The sequence below is a fragment of the Tripterygium wilfordii genome, chromosome 3, assembly GCF_013401445.1.
Source record: "Tripterygium wilfordii isolate XIE 37 chromosome 3, ASM1340144v1, whole genome shotgun sequence".
NCBI classification, from domain to species: domain Eukaryota; kingdom Viridiplantae; phylum Streptophyta; class Magnoliopsida; order Celastrales; family Celastraceae; genus Tripterygium; species Tripterygium wilfordii.
In genome coordinates this window covers 1,884,648-1,912,294 of record NC_052234.1, presented here as the reverse complement: position 1 = coordinate 1,912,294, position 27,647 = coordinate 1,884,648, and the positions used below count along the sequence as shown (strand labels likewise).

Below are 27,647 nucleotides of genomic sequence, written 5' to 3'. Positions count from 1 at the left end.
CAGCTTTAGTGTGGAATTTGTTGGAATTCCTATTTTCCTTCTTTTTTTTTTTCTTCCTACATTTGATTTGAGTTTTTTTGGATTGTGATCTCATGTTTCCAGTTTCCTTATATTTCTGGGTCTTCTAACATGCAGACAAATTTGCTAAGAGAGAGTTAGTACTTTAGTATTATCTTTTTTTTGATATGTTCTATTATCTTGTTTTAGTGATAGCATCCAAACTTGATGTTACTACTTGCAGCATTCTTTTACTTTATTTGCTCTGCTTTTGTGCATTGCGGGTTTTATGAATGGCAATGAGCCTAATTCTTTATCCAAGGGGAGCCTCTGCCCCATCTTTCTTATGTGGTGCTCAATCTCTCCCTCTCTCTTTCGCGATTTTATATTTCACAATTCATTTTCTGAAGACAAAATGATTCCAATGTGCTTGACAAAACTGGTTATGATAGTGACAAAGGGATGTCAAATTTGTTTGTATATTGAATTCCACATTTGGGTGCATTGAGAGGGTTTGGAAAATAGAAAAAGGGGGGGGGGGGGATCCTTGTTCCCCGGTGATGGTGGAGACTATATATTTCCTGCGGTTCATCTAACAGTTATTGTTATACATTTCATTGATAGAATTTGTTAGAGAAAGAGCTCCTCATTTACACAACCCCCAACAACAAAAAGCACCCTTGCTGTGATTTCTAGGATGGATTGGATGAATGTATGGTGGTTAATACGATAGAGAGTTCATGTTTGATCATCTCCTGATGCAACATGTTTAAGTTTTGTCAAATAATTAGTGGGTGATCAATAGACTGATCAGACGGAAAATGGAAAGACAAAGTATTTTGAAGATGCTATGAAAGCAGGAGCTTTTCTGGATTCCTTTTCTTTTTTCACAAATTAAAATGAGCCTTTGCTGCATTGGTGGGTTCTACCATAGCAACCTAGATATTATAGGTTTAAGCCGTATATTACCTCTCCTTACCTATTCATATATATATATATATATATATATATATAGAGAGAGAGAGAGAGAGAGAGAGAGAGAGAGAGAGATGCTTTAGCGTGAGGGGAGGATTCAAACCTATCATCCTACCTAGTCATATATATGCTACTTTGGAAGTAGATAATCCTTTTTGTCAATGGGTTTGTAAGTTGTCCATCCGAATTTGTGGTAATTCAGGACGATAAGGGGGCCATGGTACATGTAATTGTAGGGGTGAATCTCTAACATGGGACGGCTTGTTGGGTATGTCCTTGAATCAGTTGGGACCTCAAATCTGCCATTTCAAGCTTTCACATCTTAAAACAAGGAATGGATGGACGGACCAGAAGCCCCTTTTTCCTTATAAATTGGGGAAAAAATATAAGACACTGTTAAATCATGATATTTAAGCATGTAACAAGAGCTAATTGTTAACATATTAGATCAATCTAATGATTTTTATAAGACTTAATAATTGTCCATCTGATTGGCATAATGCAACTATGCAAGGAAAAATGTACAGCTCCTCTCATAGGAGACATGAGAGGAACAAATATGTTCCCAACAATTTTACAAAAATGTGAACTTCATGGTTATCTGTACGCCATTCCAATGGTGTCCTCGGTCTTTGTTAATTCTATCAAATCATCTAAGTGAATGTGATCACGTATTCTTGATTCGAGTCATAAGGATTTTTGTAAATCCAATTGTTTGGTAGCTCAACAATTGTTCAGTTCTCTAATCTTCCAAGGGAAATAAGGTACTCAATACATTAAACATTATCCTAGATTGTCTCAAAAGAGCTACGTAGAGCCCATAGAGTTAGAAAACAAGTTACTTAAGAAAACAGTATTGTATTAGAGGCTCCGCTATTGGTCTACTTCTTCCTTTTCTTTGGAGGCTGGAGGGCTTCCTCGTCTTCGTCATCTTCCTCTTCCTCTTCCACCTCCTCAACTTCATCCTCATCCTCATCACCCCCATCGTCTTCCTCATCATCCTCGTCATCATCATCTTCGTCGTCATCATCATCTTCGTCGTCTTTGTCGTCATCATCGTCTTCACCTTCCCCGTTCTCCTCCGCGCCTCCTGCGTCACCACCTGGACCCTTCTTCAAGTTACTCTTGTTGCCATTAGGGCTGTTCCCAAAGTTTCCTCCATCATCTTCAGACGACAAGTCTTCACCTTCTCCAAATCCACCATCTCCATCATCATCGTCATTGTCATCGTCTCCTTCAGCATCTTGCTGCTTGCCTTGACTTTCAGCAGGGTCCCCCTTCGTCTTAGGTTTCTGAGTCCCCAATGGACCAACAAGATCCTGAAACAATTCCATTTCAAGCATGTTCTGTAATTGGCCACGGGTGTATGCACAAAGAGAGAAGTAAAAGTAACCAAACTTTACTCCATATACCAATGATTCATGACATAGTTGCACTTGCACTACACAAATCCTGTACCTTAGTTGCAATATGCATAATGAAAAAAGAGAGAGAGAGATCAAGTACAACCAATTAATGATACCACTTGGTGATTATTGGAGGGGCATTTCCTAGATGGATCAGGGGAGAAGGGATTGGGTACATTGCTCTTCTAGCAACCCCTCAGTTTCCTTACTTTTGAGGTATAAATAATTCATCAAAAAATCTCAAAAAATAATAAATAGAAACTAAATAAAGCAACAAGCAGTGGCTCGATTGTCAATCGGCTCAGTTAGACATATGTGTGCCTAAGATTCGATTCCAATGTGAAGCATATTTCTTAGAGTTATTTAAAAATAAAAATAAAAAAACTATGTAAGATTTTGACTGTTGAATCTTAAAAAAGATAACATATTACAGATACATCCAAAAATTTAGAACCATCATGCATTTTCTTTAATGAGTGCAGCGTGTCCAATCTGGAAGAAGGCTCACCAGTGTTTAGCTAAAATCAGTAGTTTGTTCTACTAGTTCAGGTTCTTGGGTCGTCCTTTGTGTAAAGGACGACAATACAGCCTTAGTGGTGGAAGAATGTGATGCGACCACTTAAAGAAAAGAATAATGATGCCCCTTGTCCCCCAATAAGAGAGATGTTATGAATAAGACACAACATAAAGAGTAATGTCACATTCATCCAAAATAAGTACCTTATTTCACTCCCAAATCTATGTGTCGTATGAAATAATCATTGATTATAAACACTCAAGTAGAGCTCATTTAATATCAACACTCCCCATTAATTAGTTACATTTTGTTTGGATCAACTCAAAACAAAATAATTTAATTGAAAGTTAAGAGGGTGTAAAGATGGAAATATAAAATAGTCAATAGGTTCAAAACATACACCCCCACTTCAGAGGGTACAGTGGGGCCAAATATTAGAAGCAAACAAAGCAATATTATATTAGCATATATTAAAAATAACAAATCATTGTGTGACACGTGTCTATGTTACGTTACTGAAGCAAGCATTATCCACGGAATATTCCTACTCCCACTTACCTCATATCTTTCTCCTTTTGATTTAAGTTTTATCTATAAAGTATAAAAATATTATTCTTTTTTTTTTTTAATGTTTTTCCACTTTTATATCCTACGGTGGAATATATTCCTCTCGAATCCAACGCGTAACAAGATCAAGAAGCGCGAGTCAAGTTTCCATCGAAACGACGCTTACTCCGCCCGTTCCATATCCGTACGAATGTTAGCAACAAAAGAACAGCAAAACCGAGAAAATTAGCCATACACCAATCAAAGCCCACGCCAGTAGATCGGCCAACACAAAAACAACAAAAAGGCTTTAAACCAAAGAAAAAAGCAACTAATACTAACAGAGCAAACAAATCACAGCAGAATAATTACCCTAAAGAATCATTTTATAAGCCTGTCTGTATTGGGAAAATGAAAATCTTCGTGTCAGTGACAGTGAGCCACTTACCTGAGCCAGAAATCGGTTTGTGACTAGAGCCGAGAGAAGCAGAGTCGCTAACGCCTCCCCTGCGCATAATAGCGCGCCGTAACTAACCGTAACTGCCACTTGACCGTAACCCGCCTCCATCTTTTGAGACAAAAGGTGCGGAGCCTGCAGAAATAGAAAGAAAAAATTTACAACCGTCAGATCGGCTCCGGTGTAGGGCTTCTCAGCCGTTCGATCTAAAACTGTACTTACGCTAAAGACAAACTACTGAAAGTTTAAACAAATTAATCAAGTGTGTCTCGGTTGAAATCTTAATAGATGACAAAAGACTGCTTTCACTGAGGAAGAGAACTGCCGGAGACAGTTTTAACAATCAAGATGAAAATTAACTGAAAATCGTCGAAAGAATCGTGAACTTCGAAACGCGAGCTTCTCAGTAGTCGATTTTCGGGGAAAAAATTAATCGAAATTCACACGAAATTAAGGAGCTAAATGTGAAATATGCAGCAAACCAAGCTGAAAACGAGTAAATTCGAACAACTCGGCCGAGAACTCACCGAGAAAGCTAAAGAAAATCGAACTCAGAAAACTTCAACTCTAATCAGTATAGAATTCAGAAATCGAACAGAAACTGAAACGAATCTAACCGAGAATTGCGAAGAACAGCTAAATCGACAACGAAAGACAGCGAATCAAGGAGAGAAGGCGTACCAGGAATCGAGATCTGAGCACAGAATGACGAGATCTGAGAACTGCAGACTCTAAAAGCCTATGAAACAAGCGCAAAGGATTCCGTTCATTTTGGACCGTTGGATCGTGATCGTATAGACACAAACTCCAAGATATAGAAAAATATCGATGCGTGGGAAGGAGATAGAGAGAGAGGGAGAGAATCACAGTCCACAGAGAGAGCAGAGTAGCAGAGACTGGAGACCTACTGCCCGTAATTTCTCAGTCAGGTTTCGGGCAGCTCGGGCAGGGTCCTCACAAAGGAAAAAGGATCCTGGGTCCGGGCTGCCCGTACTCAGAGTAAAGACACGTGGGGGTTTCTAATTTTTTTTTAAAAAAATATCTTTTAATGATTTGTATTTATTATTACGTCTCATATTTAATCAACCTATGACGTTATCTTAAAGTCTGTCGTGTCCAGTACTCCGTGGTCCTTGACCATGGTTAGTTAATTTAACCCCCGAAGAGTGGGAGGTTTAACCGCGGTTAGTTAACCTGGGTTTAACTTCCTCTTTTCGATTAAGTTTAGGTTTGAGTTGTCTTCACCTGTTTTTGAGATTGGGGGCATTTTGGGTATTCAATATCACTCATTTTTTATTTTTTCTTTGGAAAAAGAATTATTGTCTTAAATATAGCTGATGATGTTCTGAAAGAGTTGAAGCTTTTTTTTTTTGAAAGGGTGTTAAAGCTATTAATTAGATGAGCTAACATTGATAAAAATGATTGGCCATTACAATGCCATTGAGTCAAAATTTCGCAAATTAGCCGGCAATCCTTGCCCAAAAATATGTTGGGGACTACTCATTGGGTAGGAATTCTCTACTAAAAACTTCTTTATTTGGATTTGAGAAATAGTATTCTCACCCTCTAAATTAATAATCTCACCCTCAATCATTAAAATTTATTTTTTAATATTAATTTATATATGATTTGATTTTTGATTTTCTTGATTTGTTGTGATTTGACATTTTGATTCTCATTCTAAAATTAGTTTCTCCACCCCTAATTGGTTTTCTCACCACCATCAATTAATTAAAGTAAACTTATTACAATACATCAATGCAGATTGACGGATATATTTAGTCAGTTCCCACTCATAATGTAGTCTTATATTTTGTCCACGATAGATGTAAAAGCATATGAAAATTGAAAATAATCTTAAATTAAAACCTAGTTTTATCTATTATCATTTTAAATTTCTCTCTCTCCCTCTCCACGAGATTCTCCCACAATCAAAATCGGGTTTCTTCCTCCGACGATCATTTTGGTCGAATCTTGGTTGGAAATGATAGCCCTCTTTCCGGAAATGACATAAATCTTCTTGAAATGGAAACACCATGGCAACTACTCCCCTGTCATCCTACATTTCTGTCATTAAGAAGAATATATAATTAGATAGAATAAATCATTTTTGATCAATAAATCTCGAACTGCAAAGTTAAGAGACTTACAGTAGCGGACAATACTCCAAAGCTGGTTAACTCCACCATTCCACTTCCACATCTGGATTAAAGTACCATCAACCGGTTTAGTATTCGCCGCTTCAGCATCCAAAGCTAGCCCAAGATTTATTGATAAAAAATGATCGTTGGGCTATTGTTGGGTTACTAGGTGAGTATGTTGACCTATTTAGTGGTTATAAGTGTGCATCATCTATCCACGGTTCATTGATATTACGTATTACTATCACAATAAGATCTGTGAATGGTTATCACTTTGTTCAATTGACATTGACATATGGTTATTCGATACCTCCTATTATGATTTAGTTATATAGATACAGGTATGATTCTACAAACAAATTGGTCATTCCGTACAGAGAACAACTAGCAACATACATTAAATGTACCCGACAATCTGTATTGATATGATATAATAAGTTTACTTTAATTAATTAATGAGGTGAAAAAACCAATTAGGGGTGGGAAAACTAATTTTTGGAATATGAATAAAATGTCAAACCACATGCAAATCAAGAGAATCAATTATCAAATCATATGTAAACTAATATTTAAAAAATCAAAATCAAAAAATGAGGGGTGGGATTACCATTTTTAGGGGGTGAGAACAATATTTCTCTTTAGATTTATATAAGTAACTTTATTTTTAAGTCATTGACTCTGACCAAATGACTACGATTGAATTTGATTTAGAGGGTTAGGTTTTATGTTTTTGTGTTTAGTGTTTAAGATTTGGGAATCATTTGGCGATAACCTAATTAGTTATCTCTCCGGATTTATGACATACAGTACCCGAGGTCGGGAGTTCGAACCAACCGGTTGAAATATTTCCTTGTGAAATCCTGGTTTCATAGGCCGGCTTGTATCACTTCCGAACCCCTACCCGCATGAGCTTTGTCCCAATCTTACTTGTCGTTAGTGTGTCACGAGATGTTTTGGTGGCCCAAGATTTACGCACACTCCCACTCAACTATCCGCATAGTATGCTCAGCTGGTGGTTCCTCTTTACCAAAAAAAAGAGTTTACGATTTTGATTTTGGGAGTTTGGAATTATTTTATTAATTTTAATGTCAAATATTTTAGAGTTTTGGAACTTAGAATTAGATCATTTATATAGACTCCAATAAAGACACCCATACTCTTTTTTTTTTTTTTTAAGGCTTACAGGCCACACTCACGCTAAGCCATGCCCGAGAGACATGAAGGTCACTACAACGGATGGAAAACTACCCAAATCCCAAATCCCCTGGTGAGAATAGAACCTTGACCTCAACATCCTGGGCAGACAACTTGACCAACCAGATTATCTCCCATTCTCAAGACACCCATACTAGAGAATGAATGACTACGGCATTGTAGATATGTAGCATTGTAACTAATTCCAAATTGAATGGTGTATGCATGTAGCCCATATCCTCATTTTGAAATCTCGAGATATCTTCTCAAATTAAGTCATCAACATTCTCAAAATATGTTATATATTTTCTTTATAATAAGATTTATAGAATGAAATACTTTATAAAAAATAAAACTTTATACAAATTATAGATGAAGGAGACTTCATACGTTTTCCAACGTTATCAAACACACAACTTTTTTTTTTTTTTTGGTACATATGAAATACTCTTTTTGAAAGCATGATGAAAGATGTTCCACTTCCTTTTCAAAAGGAGTCGGACCTAATGCCTTTTCATATTCTCTTGGAAATTAGAATAAAATATAGACATCATATCAATCTAAAGCATCTCGAATTTGGAGATTTAAAAAGTGCTTTATATGTAGTGTTCATAAAATTGGGTTTTAAAGTCTTCTACTAGTTGTTATTGTTTCTCAGGTTTCATGCTTTCAGTTATGGTTTGACGAGTTCTATTTAGCGTCGGTTTGATAGAGCGGTTTCATTAATTTTTAATATTAGCGGAAAAGCTGTAGAAAAAAATAGAGAGTTTAAAGCTATAAAATATGTTGTGAGGTGTTTGATGTACTAAAAACTGAAGTTAATTGAAAAGTGTTAAGTAAAAGTATTATAATATTATATTTTATGATTTTTATATTAAATTTGTTACTAAATTTAATATTAATTTTATCTAATAACTATATTTTTTATTAAAACTAATTTTAGGCATAAATTATTAAATATGTTTATATCAAAATTAAAATGATTATCTTAAAATATTAATAATATGATTTATCATAAAATATAAATTTTTTTTAAGTAAAATTATTAGAAAAATGTTAAGTAGAATAATAATAAATAAATCTTAAGTCGAATAATAAAATAAAATAATAAAAAATGTTAAGTAAAAAGGTGTAAAAGAATAGTAATATAAACGTGGATCCCATAAAGAATTCATAAACTTGTTATAATCTGTGGTACAAAGTCAAAACATGGGCCCACTATTTTTAAAAATAAAATTTAAAAATGCCACTCAATCAGCTATCATGTGGGACCTACAAAAATTTTTGAAAAAAAATAAATTAAATGCCAAATAGCATCCAAGAAGATTCTAGGACGCTACCGGATCCGTTTGTATGAACACCTTTGTTTGATGTTTATTAATGCGTATCTTATTTGCGGATCCGCTTTTAGATCTATTACACCAAACAGGCGGTTAGGCTCTAAGCCTTTATTCTTTAAAATTGGTTAGGTTAATCAATTTAGGTTGAAAACTCATACCTGCAAAGATATGGTAGGTTGAGAGTAGACGGCCTCCTCCATACTTGCTTCCTTATTTACATGCTACGTTATAATTACAAAAATTAGGATGAATAGAAAACTCGTATGTAAAAAAGTAGATAATATGAGGGTAAACCTTCACCCTACCCATATACACGGATGAGGATGAGATTGAAGATCTGAAACATACCTTGACGATGACGGCGAAATGTTTTCATACCCGCGAGGGTATGGGAAGGGTGAAAGTGATGGGTAAACTATGAGTGTGTAGGCGAGGATGAGAGTTGCCCTACGTAAGCCCTTCTCGTTGCCATCCCTATCGTGACTGAAGATATTGATGTAATATTAAATTCAGTTTTCTTATTGAGAACTTGGGTCTTTCTCAAGAGCGACTTCGTCGCGATAATTCTTAACGCAAGCGGTAGATCGTGAGTTCAAGTCCTATGAGTGTTTCTAATATCGCAATTTGTGAGATTAATCCTTATTCAATCCAACATGTGCGAATGCCACCTTGCGTTATCCTCCTGCTCTGGGTCTCGGCTCAGGTTGCAACTAGTCCATGGGGGTTTAAAGGTCTTCCATATGACTCGGGGTTTAAAAAAAGACTTGGGTTTTATCAGTCTAGAGAAAAAATAAAAAGTGCATTTAATAGAGATGAAAAAACAAAATAATTTAATGAAATCTCATGGTATTGCTGATTTAGGGCTGCATAGGAAGGCCCAACCCAGTTTGGGCCTTACCAAGGCCCAGATGGCCATGGGAACTAAAAGGCTGAAGGTAGCAACTAACGTCAAAGCCCACAAAAATTTCAACTACTGGTTACATTTCCTGATTTCCACCAGTAGCAATACTAGTATACTACTCTCTCACTCTGCGTCGCAGATGTTGAAATTCCTTGCAGACCAACGAGAGAGAGAGAGAGAGAGAGAGAGAGAGGGGCGTTGAATTTAGGGTTTGTCTTCATGAAATTCGAATTCGCGAACCGGTCTTTCTGATTTCTTGAAACAACTGTATTTCTCATTCTTGTTCTCCGGAGTTAGTTTCCATGACTGATCATGTAGAGTCATCGCCTCTTATAACTCCTCCGGCGATCGTTGACCCTAGCGAGATCGACCTGGAAGCCGGCCCTTCAGACCAATTTCAATGCCGTATTTGCTTGGAAACCGACGGTAATTTGCCCTTTGTTTCTCCAATTGGATTTATTTGCTTTCACCGTTCCGTCATACTTTCTTGGGAATACTTTCAAGCCTTTACTTCTGTGCGGCCGGGGAAGGTCTGTAATTTGGAAAATGCGTATTCTTCCATGAAAAAAGTGGTTAATTTTAGATGAGAGTTGATCACTCTAACTAGGAATGGCGGCTATAAGTTAAAACTTTTAAATTTGGTTTGGTTTGTATGTCCCTCATAATACGCATCCATAAGAAGCATTGTAGCGCCCCTACTTTCAAATATGTGTTCTTATTTTCATGAGAATATTAGCTCCTTAGCTTTGTAATCCTTTTTCTGTGGATCGCACCTTCGTGGTGTATGCCTGCAATGGTATCTCTCTCGCATTCAAAAAACATGAAAAAATAAAATAAAAAATTTAATCTAGGAGTCAGATTAGATATATTAGTTAACTATCTCAATAAACTAACTTTTTATTAGTTGTTTTAGCGATGGATAATTCAGAATCAGAATATTATGGTAAAAGGCTAATTGGAAAAAGAGAGGACAAAATGTAAGAGTACAAAAAATGCTAATTTAACTTAAATCATTTGTGAGTGTATTTATACCCATATTGAAATCTAGTTAATATTAAGAAGAACGTGCATAGTGCTGACCTCCTTCAAGTGGCACATATTGCAAACTCAAACAAATCTCTTCTCCCAAACACGAATTCGATGCAAGCAAATTATGATGCAAGAAGATCATTAAATTTATTTTTTTAAGTGCCAAGGAATCATTTGTGGAAAATGTTTCCCGTTAGATTTTTTAAGTCAATACATTTGCCTAGGTGAGGCATCATAATGTTTCCTTAAATCAATTGTTGTATAAACATCTATTTAAAGGCTTGCTTACCTGAAAAGTAAAAGGAAGAAATTTTTTTTATTCAAAGATGCAACATGAGAGATTCCTTACGCGTTCAGTGAAAGAATGATACACGCTATGTGAGAGGATGAGAGGGGAATGTAATTTTATCCAGCCCTACCTAGGAGATTTAGAGAAAATTTATTTAACTTAGACGTTTAAGTTTTTGTTATCCTTTGCTGAAAGTTCTGTTTAGTTTTAAGAAATCTAGGAATTGGGAATTTATGTCCAAGAGTTCTTGATTTTGGGATTAATTTTGGGGTTAGAGCTTCTGGTTCGCTCAGTCCTAAAGAAAATCTACATCAGCTGGTATCAGAGAGAGGTTCTGAGCAGCCTACAACTTCTCTAACCAGTTTATGTTAACAAGGAGTGGCTTACTTAGGGATGAGATTGAGACAGTGAAAACCCAATTCAGAAGGGGAGAAACAATCCTCAAGAGTTACTTTGGAGTCCCTCTTGGCAAAACTTGAAGAAATCGGGACGACACAAATTAAGGATCATGAGATCAATTTGTGCACATCTAAGCTTGTAGACTTTTCATGCAATAAAGTTTTTGGAACAATGAAAGAAGAAACTAGTTTTTAAGACAAGGGTAAATTTAGTTGCAGTCGAAGTTGAATTTCAGAACTCGAGGTCGAGCTCATTTCTACAGCTGGATTTGTGAAGATGAGTCACTGGAACGAGTTAGCCCTACATTTGACAATTATTTCTCCATTTGCATTTACTCGCCGAAGTCGATTTCTTTAGGGGAGAGATGCATGGAGACCATTAATTTTGTTTTTCTTTTTAATTTTTTTAAGAGTCAAGGTATCCTTTGTGGAAAAAGTTTTCCTTTTAGTTAGGTCTTTTTTTTAAGGTCATTACGTTTGTCTAGGTCAGTAAGGTTTAGGGATCCTAATGTTTCCTTAAACCAATTATTGTAAACCTCTATTAACCGCTTGCTTGCTTGCCTCATAAATAAAAGGAAGAGAGCTTTTTTATGCAAAGATGCAATATGAGAGATCTTTACACGTTCAGTGAGAGACCGATACATGCTTGGTAGGAGGGAATGTGAGTTTATCCAACCCTATATGGGAGATTTATGAAAAAATTATTCTACTTAGAAGTTTTTGTTTCTTTTCTTTTTTGCCGAAAGTTCTGTTTCAGTTTTAAGAAATCTAGGAATTTGGGAAGATCTGTCATATGATTCTTGATTTTGGAATTAATTTGGGGGTTAGGAGTTGGGACTTCTGGTTCACTCAATCCTACACAAAATCTACATCAAATTACTTTTGGACTAACTTGTAATTGTATTTTTTTTTTGGAGGATCTACAATAGATGTATCTTGGCCTGGTTTATTGGAGGATTTACTAATATTGTTTTGTGCTAGCAAGGAAGATTATGGATAGAGGAATCCCCACTTGATTTATTATTTAGTGAATCAGACAATTGGTTGTGTTCACTCTCACTTTTTTAAAACTCTCCACACTATTAGTCGGAGTTATTTACAAGGCATTTGAAGTTCACCGTAATGGTCAACCATTTCGAGAATTGTTTACTTAGGAATTTGATTTTTCTCAGGTAGAGATTTCATTGCACCTTGCAAGTGCAAGGGAACATCAAAGTATGTACATCGGGACTGCTTAGATCACTGGAGAGCTGTTCGGGTATAAGTTCCATCTCCATTTTCTATATTCTAAATTCAAATTAAAGAGTTCATGCTATACTCGATTCTTTGCATTTCCTTCAGCGATACTGATGATATTCCCATGGCTATAATGTTGCATGGTAACTGAGTGGGGTGTTTTTAATGAATATAATGGAACTCTAGTCTGTTATGTCGCTCTAATGGGATTATGAACTTCTGCTATGCTAGATGAGTAATGCATTTGTCAAGCAATTGAAGCTCTTCAGGTGGTCTATTAATTTTTTGCTAGTTATATGTGAAAGGAAACTCTTGCCGCTTTTTTTTATTTATTATTTTTTCTATATATTTGTACTCTTCTGCAAATGCAAGTATAAGTACAGCTTGCAATACTAGGAGTGCATTTTTCCAGTGATTTAAGCTCTATTGGCAGGTAAACAAATGATTTATTGCTGTTGATCAAGCATAAAGTATATTTTATTTATTAGCTATGGTTGTCTTTAAATTTTCATTTGGATTTTATCAACTGTTTATTTCATGCCTTCTGTACTAATACTGCTGTGATGAATGTATAAGCTTATGCAGCAAAGTATTTTAATTTTGCTAAAGGCTTAATATGCACCTTTTCTGGATTGTTTCACGATGCTTTGCCATAGTATTTTATATTTTATGTGCTTTTCTTTTCTTTTGTTTTGTTTTGCTTTGTTGATTTTGTTTTTTACAGTTCGCTCTCCTTTTTATTGTTGGCGATTTAGATTGTGTACAGCTCTTTTTTCTATTTGTTTTGACTTTTCACCTTGCTATATCACATGCGAACATGTGACCCAGTGGTAGAGTTGCAAGGGTGCAACCTAAAGGTCACAAGTTCAATTCCTTGAAACAACCTCTCCACATATTATGTGGGGGGTAAGGTCTGTTTATCTCCTGCATGTCCCCAACCCCACCCACTGTGGGAGCCTTGTGCACGAGAGTGAGCCTTTTTAAAATGTTGAAAAGGAAATTAAGGATCTAATGAGTTTTGAGTAAAGGTATTAGTTGTGCCTGACAATGACAAATTTGTGATGTGGTTGATTCGTTGAGCGATTACTTCTGCTTACTCTCAACATAATATGGTCTGACAATTTATCTTGAACATTGCAGGAAGGATTTGCATTTGCTCATTGCACAACTTGCAAGGCACCTTATTATTTGAGAGTTCATGTTGCTGCTGACAGGAAATGGCGAACTTTAAAATTTCGATTTTTTGTTACTAGGGACATTATGTCTATATTTCTGGCTGTTCAGCTTGTAGGTCATTTATCTGTTGTTTTTATCTGTGTCTTAGCTACCTTGATTGTAAATATGTTGCTTTCATTGAAATTTGATCTCCCCTATCTGTATTTTCATTATGCAACAGGTGATTGCTTCTCTGGCGTATTTGGTGTATTTGATTGATAGTTATCAGCAGTCTTGGCTTCGTCTTGCATGGGGTTTTGACAGTGTGCTTAGCTTCTACTACATTTGTGGTAAAATCCCAACATCCTATTTAATTGGAATGGATAACTATGTATTTGTTTGAGTGTTGCTTCTGATGTCTCCCATGTAGTGACTACTACTTTGGTTTGTATGATTGTCCATATCTTAGTTTGTATAGTGCTGTTGCCTACTGTATTTTGATCTGAGAACGGATAGATACTTTTTCCTTTTAATAATCGACTTTTGAAGCAAAACTATCTGTCATACGTAATATTTGAAAAATAATCTAATGACGTGAAAATAGAGGCATCGGACTCTGAGTTTTGTCCATTTATACCGGATGCTTGCAGTTTTAGAGGATGCTATTTTTTTCAATAATCTTGGAGATGTGAGTTCAATTTCATGTTTTACCATGAGTCAAGAAAAAAAATCAAAAGCAACATATTCATGCATCAGGTTTTATCGAGATCTTGAGTTTGTTCTTGAATTTGATGAGTTAAGTAATTTGCACTGAAAAATCTAGCAGGAGGATAGACCAATACAAATTTTTTTCATCAGTTGATGAAGACTGAAACATATTTGACTCTATTTACAAGTCAATTGCTTGGTTATGGTGTATCTGAACATCATGGATTACAATTAATTGAGTGCCTCGAAATTTCGCTTCAAATAACAACTTAAGAGATGTTTTCATCATTTCTCATCATTTTTGGAATCCATAATTCGTACTACGCTATTTACTGTTATATTTCAGGGCTCTGGATGTCCTTGTTTGCCTACTTCTTTTTTTCTTTTTCAAGTATTCCAGCAATTCATTATTTTTATGAACCTGAATATGCTCCCCTGTCCCCACCCCTTGTTTAGAAGTTTATTGTGTTACTACCACTAAAATTTCTACTGTTTTATTTGCAGCTATCCTCAACTTATTGATTCAGTTTTATATGCCTGCTCTTCAGATGTACCAGTACTTGGTTAATTTTTTTGGTGCTTTTTGTTCAAAGAATGAATTTATACAAAGAGAAAAAAAAATGAAATTGAAAGAAGCCACACAAGTGCTTATGTGATTGTAGCTCTTCATTTTCATTTGATTTGAAATTATAGAACTTCTAAATATAAATGAAATAGAACAATTTCCTGCTTTTTTTCATTGTGGTTTGGCAATATAGAAAATTAGCAGGACACGGTTTGGCTATCAATAACAAGAGAGATGTGGTTGCGATAGTGATGCTATACCTTTGTTGTCTGTCTTATCCAACTTACAGAAAGTACTTGAACGCCATTATTTACTACTGGTAATTCACAAAAAACATATTATTGACTGCAGGAGCACTTTTGTTTTTCGCTTTGCTTGGGCTTTCGGGTTGCTTTATTACTTGTTATGATCGTAGAGTGCGCAATGATCTGGCACAACCTTGTCGAGAGTTATGTCTTTGTTGCTGCCAGCCAGGGTATAACTCTCTGCCTATAGTAATTCATACTTCTGTTGGTCGTTTTTGTCATTGTTTTACTATTTTATTGATTAAAGCCTTAAAAGTGGTTGACACACTTTTGATTGACAAAAATACCCAATTTTCTAGGTGATTAAAGGATCTTGTGCATTTCATTTTCATAACTGAAATCGTGACCATACATTGTCTTGTCAAAACTTAAAATGTGAAATTACTACCTTAAATTGTACCAACTTTCCGCACCATCTCCATTTTCCTCTCCAGAGCTTTTCAGGTCAGAAGCTTAAATTTTACTACACCCACATATCTGCCTGTGCCACATAATCCCACAAGTTTCTTTTATGTTGTCTTCTATGCTTTAGTTATGGCTAGTTGCATACATATATGTGTATTTTCCAGGTGTAAGAGAGGGAGGAAGAGGGAAGTCAAAAGCAGGATACTATATGCTCAGGGGTTCAATACATGCATCACTGGTTGAATGAAATGATTTATTTTGAAGTTTGAAAATAAAATGTGATGGATGGATGTGACAACCATAATATTGTGAGTGACTAATTAACTAATTAAAAATAAAGAGGGTGATTGGTTGAAAGTTAGAACTTTTGAGGAGAAAAGAAATGCAATATTGTTGTAGGTAAGGTATGACACAAACAAGAGAAAGAAGGTCTCGAGCAATGGAAGAAGCAATTTATCAAGATGTATGGGCAATTGTTTGTCGGGTCCTTTTGATGTAAGAAAAAAAAAGGTCTCCTTTGCCTATGTTTTACTTGCTTTGCACTTTATGCATACATTATGATGAATTGTCGTTAGAATGGTCTTCCCTTGGATTTGAAATTAAGTTGATCTGATTAATCATGGCTTCTCAGGAGTTTAGATATACTGTACATATGCGAGTTTTGAATTTAGTGTTTACGTTGCGAAATGCATTCAATTGCAAATATTAATATATAAGTTTGAAGGCTTATCCATGGAATGTCTTATCATTAACTTGCTATGTGATCTTTCTTTCGAGTGTCCAAATAAGTAATGCATAATATGATTTAGTTGCTTTTCATACGTGCAGTATGTGTGCAGACTGCCATTTACCTGGCACTCTTTGTATGTGGACTGACTGTACCACGTGCTTTGAAAGTTGTGCAAGTGCAGCCAGCGAATGTGGTTGTTTAGGTGGAGCTGGTGAAGCTGGTCTGCCGTTATTATTTATAATGGCTTTGGTTGTGCTGGGACTATTTACTGTGATAGGCATATTCTACAGCGTTTTGGTGGCAACTATGGTTGGACAAAGAATCTGGCAGCGACACTATCACATTCTTGCGAAAAGGATGCTAACAAAAGTGAGTCGCAATAGATCATATCTACATTTTATTATACTGGGATTGACATATTATACAGTGTTTTTGTCATTTCTATAAGACTATAACTATAACAAGACTTGTTTTTTGTTACAATTTCGACTTGTGTGTTCAATCAGGAATATGTTGTGGAAGATGTTGATGGTGAGATGACTGGGCCTGATTGGTCTCCTCCCCCCCTCTCAGCTGAGCATGTTCAGCAGCTAAAAACGCTGGGCCTTCTATAATTACGACCGGCTATGTTTCATTTTTTTTTCACAGCAATAACGAACTGTAGAAAGGAATTGGCTTCCCAGTTTTGGCGAGTCAGTCCACTGTATCGCCGTATCGGGTATGAATTTTTATCTTTTACAAGAAGGAAAAAGAAGAATCGTCTCATGCAGGTACTAAAGCATGATGCATGATCTCTGAGATGTTCATTGGCACTCATTTACCTACAAAAAATTATGTTAATCATATGTATAGTTACTATTTTTGATTGCTACTTCCCCTTCTCTATTTGTACCAAGTCCGGAGCGGCATAATATAAATAACTAACAAGGGATACTTTGTGTTGTTTGGCTCTGTGAATGTTACTATCCTGTAAGGAGCTTCTTCTTCCTACTATTTTATGGACATGTTATGTTACTTACTGCATGTCGTATAGGTATAGTTGAATTGAAATGCTTTCAGCTAAGAGATTTGATTTATTGTGGTGTAAGACACCATGTAAATTCTAGGGTGTTTTAGGGCAAGTCTGTGTCCCCGCAACGGTGCAACCCTAACAAAAGCGCACAGTTGGAGAAGGTTCGTGGCATGGTGGTATTCTGGTTCACAAAGTTCAGCTCGGCTACTAAATTGTTAGAAATTATGCAGAGATACAAGAGTTGAACCAATGGCCAGCATGGTGAAAGATTGGGTAACTTTAGTCACATCCCGATTTTTTTTAAAAACGCCCCGTCAATTGATTTTTATGAGGGATGATCAATTTAGATAGGTATGTCTTTAGATTTGATGTGAATAAAGCTATCATGTGAAAGATTTCATATAGAAAATGAAAATCCACAGTTGGACTTATATTTTATTGCCACGTGTAAATTGGACAAGAGAGAAACAGCCGCAAGTGAAAACTATCTGAAACTACCATTCGTATGAAACGGTGGTCGGTTGGGCTGCCGACAATAGAATGTGGTGTGTAGTTTTGATCACCGACCATCCACCGTCGTACTAAAAGTGCAGCAGGTGCTATGTCCAAAATGCCCTTCACCTATCCCCCTATTTTATTTACAAGATCAGTTTGTGTAGTATATAATATGATAATTACACTATAATAATAATATTGTTAGATGAAAGAACAATTCAAAGTGGCATAATTATTATGTGCTTCAATAGTATAGTAAAGTTGTAGGAGTACTGTCTATATTGATTACAAATTCAATTCCTAAAACCAGTCTCTCCACATAATTGAAGATAAGGGGGATTATGATAATTTGGATGCTCATTCTCCCAATTTCAAGAGATCGTGGGTTCGAGTGAGGGAGATGAACATCCCGTTTAAAATAAATTTGTGCGGACCATAAAGGGACATTGAATTTTAAGTAAAAAATCCCCCCACACCAGGCCTGCCATTTGTGACGTGGACATTGAATTTTAACTTGCATGATTAGCAGTTGTCAATAGATGTGGATTTACACTCGACACACCCCACGTTTACTTTGTTTTAAGTTGTGCCCATTGGAACAAGGAGACATGTCCAAAACCATCAATAAAATAATCGACACACAGACAAAGCACCTAGTTGCCAACCTTATCCAATCCTGTTGGCCATTCACTATAAATGCACGTGAATTTCCTTATCCATCTTAGAGTAATATTCTAACTAAAGCTTCAAGAAATACAGAAGAAGAAAGAAACCCAGACCAGAGAGAAAGTGATCATGTCTGATATTGCTATGTTGGTTGCAGAAGAGTATGAGAGGAGGATCAAGAACTCAAGGAAGGCAAGTGGTGCTGCAGCTGCTGAAGGAGGAGGAGGAGAATTGGAGATTAGATTTGGTACTTCTTGGGTGTCTAATTTTGGTCAGAAGATGAAGAAATTGAGTGAGCAAATCAACAAGATGGAGCCTAAAACCCAGATTGGTGTTGCAGCCACTGATGGGTTCTTCTCTGCTTGATTTCTTCTTCTTTTTTCACTTTTGGTGTGTAAGAGAAACTGTAGATGGTATTCACTTGTGTTTTGTGCATATTACTTAATTTTTGGTTTGGTTTAGGGCCTTTGCTCTAATCAATGAAAGATTACTGGATTAGAATCTGGATCCAGATCTATCTCTCTTGCAATTTTAATGGCATTTGTTTGGGATCAATGACCAAACATTCAACTTAAAAGACATCCAATTCTCAATTGAGTTTCAACGAATCATGAGAAATTGGATCAAAACCCAGAAAAAACACAAATGACAAATGTATTATTAACCGAAACCCAGTTCAAGAAATGGTTCAGTCCCAAAGATTTGAGGGCCCAGTCATGGTCTAATAATGGAACAAAGTTTGTCTAATTGTTACCTTACCTGTGCCTTGGCCAAGACATTTTTTTGACACTACCAAACAATCAGTGTCTTAAGTAAGCCCAACAAAAGAGAGGATGGGTTTATGTTTGGGCTTCACTTCGTTGAAAGATTCGGCCAGTGAAAACTGTCAAGTCTGCTTCGCAGGCCCAAATGTGGAAAGCCCAGGCCTTTTCCACACTTATGAACATTTTCCCACTAAATTTAATGGGACTTTTGGAAGCCGGTACACTAGATTATACTTAATTGTAAAAAAGTGCAATCACTAAAACATCTTTTTAAAAAAGTACACTGGGATAATCTTTTACCAAAATAACCTCAAATTTGATTTTCTCTCTCCACGAATTGTGATACAATAGTGATACTTTTAAATAGAAGATCCAATTTAATGTTCAATTTATATCTTTTGCTCATAAAATGATGATATAAATGTTAGAATGTAAATTTGATTGCATTACATGTCTTTCTAGTTTAATTATGTCATTTTAGTGGATTTTTGGTGTTGGTGATACTATAGTGATACATCTCTGCAGCTGTAAATGTTTTTCCAAAACGAGCAAGCGATGTACAAACTAAGAAAAGAAAACCAAGAAAGGAAAAGTAATTAGGAAGAAGAAGTATGCATACAGGTTCAATTATATCATTTTAATGAATTTTTGGTGTTCGTGATACTATAGTGATACATCTCTGCACTTGTAAATGTTTTTCCAAAACGAACAAGAGAGGTAACCAAGAAAAGAAAATCAAGAAAGGAAAAGTAATTAGGAAGATGAAGTATGCATACTGGTTTAATTGTATCATTTTAGTGGTTTTTTGGTGCTGATGATACTATAGTGATACTATAGTGATACATCTCTGCAAAAAACAAATCATAGTCCAGATCTGCAAAAAAATGAAGCACAACTCATATTGAACAACGAAGCATAGTCCAGATCTGTCAAAAACGAAGCAGAGCAACTCGACGCAGTCCAGATTGAGCAACGACGAAGAAGGCGATGAAGAGAGGAGAAACTCGGCCAAAAACGGAGAAGAATGCAACGAAGAACAAATTCAAATTGAGAACCAGAAGAAGAAGAAGAAGAAGGAGGAGGAGAGAAAGAAGGAGATAACTTTTAGTAGAGAAGAATGAGAGAAAGAGATGACACACTAGAGTTAGATAGTTGGAGGGAGAAGAAGAAGAAGAAGAAGAAGAAGAAGGGTATTGTAGGAAGAAATTAAAAAATATCTTAAGTCAGTTGACCACATTACCCTTAAATTGTATTTTTTTACAATTTTAAAAATATTCATGACCTTTTTACAATTAAGTTATCCAAAGTGCTCTTACTCCCAATTGTCCCAAATTTTTAATAGACATATATTACATATAGGTGTCAAACGGGCCGCACCTCTTAGCGGGCTGGGTCTGACGACCAGTATTGAAAATATTTGGTGTGTTAAGTTACACATTGGAAAATTTCGGATGTGGGATTCTTACACTATGCAAGATCAAGTCCGCCCTCATTACACCAACAAGGCTTTTTCCTAACTTAAGTGAGTTTGGGCTTTGACCCATGAGTTTTGACCCTTAGTAGCTGTGTTAAGGAGAGACAAAGCCGTGCGGGCTCTATATATCCTCAAACACGAACAATTGAAAATGGATAATATTATTGGTGTATGAGTTAAAATTTCTTTATGGAAGTTCGATGCCAAGGCTTTAGCCCATGTTTTTTCTTTCGCTCAGTTAAGTACCATAAATTTATTGGTCCGTAAAGTTGTGGCAAAAAAAGACAAGTCATGTAGTGTTCATATGTCCAACAATGGACCTAGATTTGGATCTCCAATTTCATTCATTGAACACAAGATGAAAGCGAAGGCCCACACATGATTTCCATGTCAATCTGTCCTTGCTGCATTTTAATCTTCATTATTGTTGGATTTATGCGGTGCTCTCACGAGTATTCAATTAATAATATGGCATTGGAGCAAATGCTCAATCCTAAAAGACCTCTACCCATGTTTATTTATTGGCCTAGCATAACCGAGCCTACAAGTGTAATTGAGTGTTAAGACTTGTATCCCATATCAGTTAGGTGTAAACCATCGACGTGATTTATAAATAATCCATCCCAATCAATGACACCCTTTTAAGGATAAAATCGTACGGACTTAAGTTTAGAACTGACAATATCACTTCGAGTTGTTTAAATTGCGTTTATGTTGTACTCGTACGAGTATCCGATTTATAATAATTTGTGTACAAATCTTTGGCAATAAATTTCTCTTAAATGTTGCATTGAAGTGTTAGGCCCATAAATTAGGTAGTTGAAAGAAAGCCCACATTGCAATCTTTTTAGACAACAAAATGAATTATTCATGATATGCTCTCATAACTCATGAAGATCTACATTGAATGGTGACATGTATATTTCAGCATTTAAGTGCTTTAGGTGATGGATTCTTTTTATTAGATAAATCAATTCATGTATTGTGGTTGCTAAGCACAAGTGAAGGTGTTGTTGCTTTATACATCTTTCTTTGTCTTTTTGTCTAAAGAAGTTAATTTGAACAGATTGGATATATGTGAGTTTTGATTGATATTGCATATGTTCACCCACCACTTCTGTTGACATTAAATAATAGTAATTGAATTTCCTAAAGTCTACAATTCTCATTTAATGATGGAGAAAAAATCAGATAATTTTTAAAAATGAAAAAACAAAAATGTGGTGTGATGTGACACACCTCCTTAATCGTTGGATTCAAATTGTAAACTTTACAATTTTAAATGAATTGCGGAAACCCCAAATCCAACATTATCAGGGGCAGATCCAACATCGGATATTAGGAGGGCGAAACTTTGTGTAGGGGTTTGCTGCTCCCGTTTTTTTCTTTTGTCAACATTAAGATAAAAGTCAATGCTATTGTTATTAGTCTATACACCGGATACACCAAGTTATACCTTGTCGCGACTACCATTTTCTCTGCAAGACCACAATATCATGGAACCTTATAAATGCACCGCTAATTTTTTTAATTTTTTCTACCTTATCAAATGACTCTTTATGATTAATCTTTTATTGGGCTAATGTAGACATGTATCATCATCATTAGTTGGATCATCTTTTAAGCTTATTTATTCAATTGAGTCTTCATTTTATTAATGTTTTTTATTAATGTATTATCCTGGACCCATACTATGTAACTTTTTATTGGGTTAAGGGGGATATTTATTGAATAACTTACTTAATTTATCTATATATATTACTACTAAAAAAATGTACTACTAATTTTTTTTTTGAGGGGGGGGCTCGGCCATGGGTGGTTCCGCCCATGAACATTATAAGGTTAAAAATAAAATCAAACTTAAGAGAATAGTAATGACTTTCTCTTGAATTAGTCAATGACATTCATCTTTTAATAAGTAAAACACATATATATTAATATTATTATTAGAGTAATATATATGATACCAGATCCATTTTAATTACTCCTTGAACTTCAAATTTGGCAACTTTAATCCTTGTAACTTAAGTGAAAATGACAATAGATTACGTACAAAAGAATACAATAGATTAGTTTTTTGAGGCGAAATGATAAAGTAAATAATCTTAAGACAAGACAAACCACCTATAAAATACGAACATTTTTTGAATGTGACATATATTTATCAATGTTAGATAACCAACGAGAGGTGGCTCGGTTGATAATCGATTGGGTTACACATATGTGTGCCCAAGGTTTGATTCTAATGAGAAACATATTTCTCAACGGTATTTCAAAAAAAAATAAAAATGTTATCTCTTTGATTACATTAACAAACAGAGAAGCAAAAACTTCCATCTCATACTTCTGCAACATCACCTACACCTCGATCAATTCCTCCATCTCTATCTCTGCTTCTCTCCATGGCAATACCTCGATTCTTGTCAAACCGGGGCAAATCAGTGTGTACACATATGTGAGAACAAAACTAGATTAACAAAGTTGATCGACATTTATTTCTCTTGACAAAAACTAACTTTGATTCCGAAGGCGATGACCCCGGACTCCTAAAAAAAAAAAAAACTCGAGTGGATCAATGTAATATTATTTTAGAATTAACCCATCCCAATATTACTCCCTCACTCCGCGTCTATTAGTTAATGCCTCTGTTCATGAGGAACCATTCGTCTAACTAATACTCATTTCAATGTCATTACTTCAATACCAAAATTGGTACAACCACACATCATTAAGTGGTCTAACTGAATTAGGACGTTGCTCAAAGTTGGAAATAAGTATAAATGAGCAGAGCTACAGCTTAACTTGCATCTTTTTCATGTAAAAGCCAGCGAGCGCGAGCCCGGAAAAGGGCTGGAGTAACTTGCTTCATCTACTAAACGAGCCACGCTCACCGGTGTTCCATTTCAGAGCAAAATGTATAAACAATGATTCAATATGCAGGGCAGGGTAGATTTGCAATGACAGTAAAAATCTAAGTAAAACTAATCTCAATAGCGACCCCAGAATTAGTGTTTAAGGTTGCTTTTTTGTCATTTGCAATAAACAAAATATATAAACACAATTCAAGAATTCAAAGACTTGCAATCCAATCTCAACCACACAAAACACTGGATGATACCCACACTTGCATTGCTTGTCCCCTTCCTGCAATGAAGTTCTCTACCAAACAGACTACACCAAAACTAAGTCATTGCAGTTGCAGAGTAGATAAAATCATAAAACCCACCTACCTAGCAATCTACCATTGGTTGGTGAAAATTCATAAGTTGGATCATCCACTTTAAATGACACTTCAATTCCCCAAACCAGAAAAACCCCATCAGCCAACAAAACAAAAACAAGTATTCTTGATTCTTGAATTATATTTACATGGAATTAATAACAAAAGACAAAAAGGAAACCCAATTTGTTCAAAACCCCAAAATCAAAATCATCAGAAGTATCTAGGATGATAACTATTACCATGTAATGCAGACAACAAGTAAATAATCTCTTCATCACTCCCATCATACTCCACCGGATCTTGCCTTAGTTGATGAAACCCTGCAACAACTTCATCGGGCAACACTTTGGTCCTGCACAGAGGACAAGTAGCCCAATACTGCTGCAACCACCTATCCAAACACTCCCTGTGAAACGTATGCTTACATTTCAGTCTCCGAATCTTCTCCCCTTCAATGAAATCAGACAAACAGACTGCGCAATCTCTCGATTGGGGCTTCAATTTTTGGGTGTATGTGGTTGTCGGGTTTCTCTCTTCGATTAATTTGAAAAATTGGGTTGTCGCGATCAGTTGTTTGGAGGTGTGATGGGATGAAGCGGTTCTGGTGATTGATCGGAACAGAATCATGATTTCGAGGAGAAAGATTGTGAAGAAGACGACTGTGACCGTGTAGAGGCGAGAGAAGAAGTCAGAGACAGCGCCCATGGCTTGTAAGAAAAATCCGAATAAGCTAGGATATCAAATCAAATGACGAAATGATGAAATGAAATCTATACTTACACATCAATAGTGTGCGTGTATATACATATATATACACATACACATATATATAGAGATGACAACTGTGCAGAACCGTTTGTATGAGTGTATATGTATATTTGTTTTGTGGTTTGTACATTCGATACGAATCTAAATTCAAACCGTCAGATTCACGTTTACATAATTTTCTCACTTGACGTTAGGATAAATTGGATAAAGTCCAATGCATAGCAATAAATATATTATTTCTAATGTGAATCGAACTTAGAATTTTCCGAATCCATACAATTTAGTTGCATGGATGTTGTGTTTTTTGTATTTAGCTGAATTGATTGATGTGTTTGAGGTTAGTTAAAATGTATAATTATGGAAGTTAGCGGGTAAACATAATTTTAACGTGCCAATGCCATAAGAGGATTTTCGGCCTGCATTCTTTGTGTCTTATGGTGTTTTTAAAGTGCTCACAAACCGACAAAATAGCAGTCGATTAATTTTTAAAAAATAATAAATCAACCTTTGATATCGAGGGTGAATTTATTAATTAAAATCAACATAATAATTTATCAAAAATGCAATACAACAAATAGAACGAGTATTATGCGTGCAGAGTATGCAGACCTCACGATTAGAGTTTAGGTTCATATTGGATATTCAAATTACAAACTTTTATAGTGTCGTTTTCTGTTATAAAAAAAAGAAGTAAGATTGAAATATTATCAAGTTTATATTCATATAACAAAAAAAAAAAAAGAAGTTTATATTCATATAAGATGTTAAATGTCAAATTTATATGGTGTTTTTTTTGTTATTAAAAAAAAGATAAGCTTAGAATATCCTTCTTACACCCGAGCCATTAGTTAGAATGATAAAGATGTATTTATCACCTTAGTGATCAGGGTTCGAATCCTCCTCCTCCTCAGACCTCCCCCATTTAAAAAAAAAACGAAAAAAGAGTAAGGTTGTTGACAAAGAAAGAAAAATTAAGTATGAACTGCAGAGTTTGTCATAGACTAACTTTACAAATTGTGGGTCAATGAATTTGGATAAGTTTCATTGAATACATGATTGAACTAATCCTATTGACATCAATATTGGACCTCATCTTTGTCAGAAATCCTGTACAAGTATGGGAATTCTATAACGTTTTGTTTTGTAACTTTGGACCCTCGCATGGCCCAACAAAATTGAAATTTTGGGCCTAATGCCAAGGCCCAGCCCTAACTTCAAGTCTCATTTGAGTTTTGAAGATTCCGACCTAATTTAAAGTCTTTTTGTAGAGTTTTTAAGATGTATGTTTGTCTTTAATGACTACGAAAAAGATGAACGTTCCTGCAATTAGGATACCAATGATCCTAATTGTGATATTAGTTGCTGAGGTGTATGGACGAAAATTAAAGTGTATGTGATGGGTTCCACATGCACTTTAAATACTGTCCATAGTATACACTTCAACAACTGAGATTTCAGTTGTTAGGACGTCTAGCACTGTTGTTATGACTATGGGTAAACACTACCCAACACATATACTTACCTACTTTTTTTTATATGAAAATGTATACTTTTTTTTTGATAAACAATGAAATATATACTTAGCTACTTAATTTATTTTTTTTGTAATACGGGTTTGGGGAGGGTAGCATTCTAACCCACGACTTAATGAGTGGGTGATCCCTTACATACAGCGTGATTGCCGTTCAACTAATGGCACACTTGCTAGCTACTTAAATTTGATTGCTATGATTCTACTATATGTTTCCATAAGTCCAGTCCTTATCAAGGTGTTTTTTTAGTTGAGTACTTATTAAAGTGTTTAGTGCAAAAGAGATTATTACACACTTTTACAACAATAAAAAAAGAATCCCTTTTGTTTGAGACCATAAAATTTTAGAAATTTTCAATTGCTATCACTAGTTAGGTGAACATTAACACCCTTATGAAATTAACAATCCAATTGGAGAGAGAAATATATAATTAATTTGAATGACATATATAATTAGGTTTAGGTCCATCATCTCCTTTTTAACTGCCTTGAAAAGTGATATAACCATTAGTTTCTTAATGATCCAATTAGATTTAATTTGTGTACTCAATTGGGTCACTAATTTAACTAGTTGGGAGCTTGCATAATGTGTGGTCGAGAGAAGTGTCAAGAATTTGGGGGAAATGGAAGGGAAGGGAAGGGAAAGGAAAGGAAGGAAGAGAGGAGAATGGAAGGTAAAATACAGTTTCATCTCTCAAGTTGAAATAGATAAAAAAAAAAAAGAGAAAGGAAATAAAATTATTTAAATTTATTAATTTATCTTTATTTTTATGTTAAATTATTATGTAGAAGAATAAAATATGTTTTTAACTTATAAATAACTTAATCAGTTCTCCCTTCCCTCCAAAGGTATAGCATGAGTTACCCGTTTTGGGAGGAAGTATTTTGAAAATTTTTTAATGAAATCTTCCCCTCGATCAATTCTCTCCCATTAATTTTTTTTTTTAAACTATCCAAACAAAGAAATTGAAAGGAAACTCCCTTACCCTTCTCTTCCCTTTCCCCCAAAATTTTCAATCCAAACATACTCTTTTTGAATCGGGAGAGGGAGGATTCGAACTCTGATCATCAAGGTGATACACACCATCTTTATCACTCCAACTATACTCGGGTGTAATCCAAACACACTCGATAAGATATAAACTTGAAAAAGCATCATGTCACACAAGTGTTGGTCATTAGCAATGTTATAATCGATTATTATATTTCCCAATCTTGTGCACTATATATATCATAATTTATCTTTTAATTAAACTAATTGGGTACATGGTACACCATGCATGCATAAAAGCTTTTGAATTTTATGAGGTACTAATTCATCAAGTTGCTCATTAGATTAATTAGCTTCTTATATATATAATCTTAGTTAATTAGCTTCTTCATATATATAGCACATTATCTATTACATAGTGCACGATCT

The 27,647-nt window shown here is 35.3% G+C and overlaps 3 protein-coding genes across 4 annotated transcripts; 2 read left to right on the top strand and 1 right to left on the bottom strand.

Annotated features, from left to right (window-relative positions):
* Nucleotides 1-1,626: 1,626 nt before the first annotated feature.
* LOC119995365 (pheromone-processing carboxypeptidase KEX1) lies at nt 1,627-4,815 on the bottom strand. Its single transcript, XM_038841844.1, has 3 exons — nt 4,580-4,815; nt 3,890-4,033; nt 1,627-2,291 (listed from the first exon to the last, which is right to left on the bottom strand). Exons 2-3 carry the CDS (start codon nt 4,007-4,009, stop codon nt 1,854-1,856), a joined length of 558 nt encoding a protein of 185 aa, XP_038697772.1. The 5' UTR covers nt 4,010-4,033; nt 4,580-4,815; the 3' UTR covers nt 1,627-1,853.
* Nucleotides 4,816-9,635: 4,820 nt separating this feature from the next.
* On the top strand, nt 9,636-17,317 carry LOC119985385. Of its 2 annotated transcripts, none has more exons than XM_038829692.1 (7): nt 9,636-9,900; nt 12,363-12,448; nt 13,567-13,713; nt 13,823-13,931; nt 15,206-15,329; nt 16,462-16,663; nt 16,801-17,317. In XM_038829692.1, the coding sequence occupies exons 1-7, from the start codon at nt 9,777-9,779 to the stop codon at nt 16,906-16,908; spliced, it is 900 nt and encodes a 299-aa protein (XP_038685620.1). In that variant the 5' UTR covers nt 9,636-9,776; the 3' UTR covers nt 16,909-17,317. The 2 variants fall into 2 exon arrangements, with proteins under 2 accessions (XP_038685620.1, XP_038685611.1); XM_038829683.1 differs by having other exon boundaries at nt 9,637-9,900; nt 16,393-16,663.
* Nucleotides 17,318-18,506: 1,189 nt separating this feature from the next.
* Nucleotides 18,507-18,989, top strand: LOC119995124. The gene has a single exon (XM_038841513.1). It carries the CDS (start codon nt 18,597-18,599, stop codon nt 18,831-18,833), a length of 237 nt encoding a protein of 78 aa, XP_038697441.1. The 5' UTR covers nt 18,507-18,596; the 3' UTR covers nt 18,834-18,989.
* Nucleotides 18,990-27,647: the final 8,658 nt, after the last annotated feature.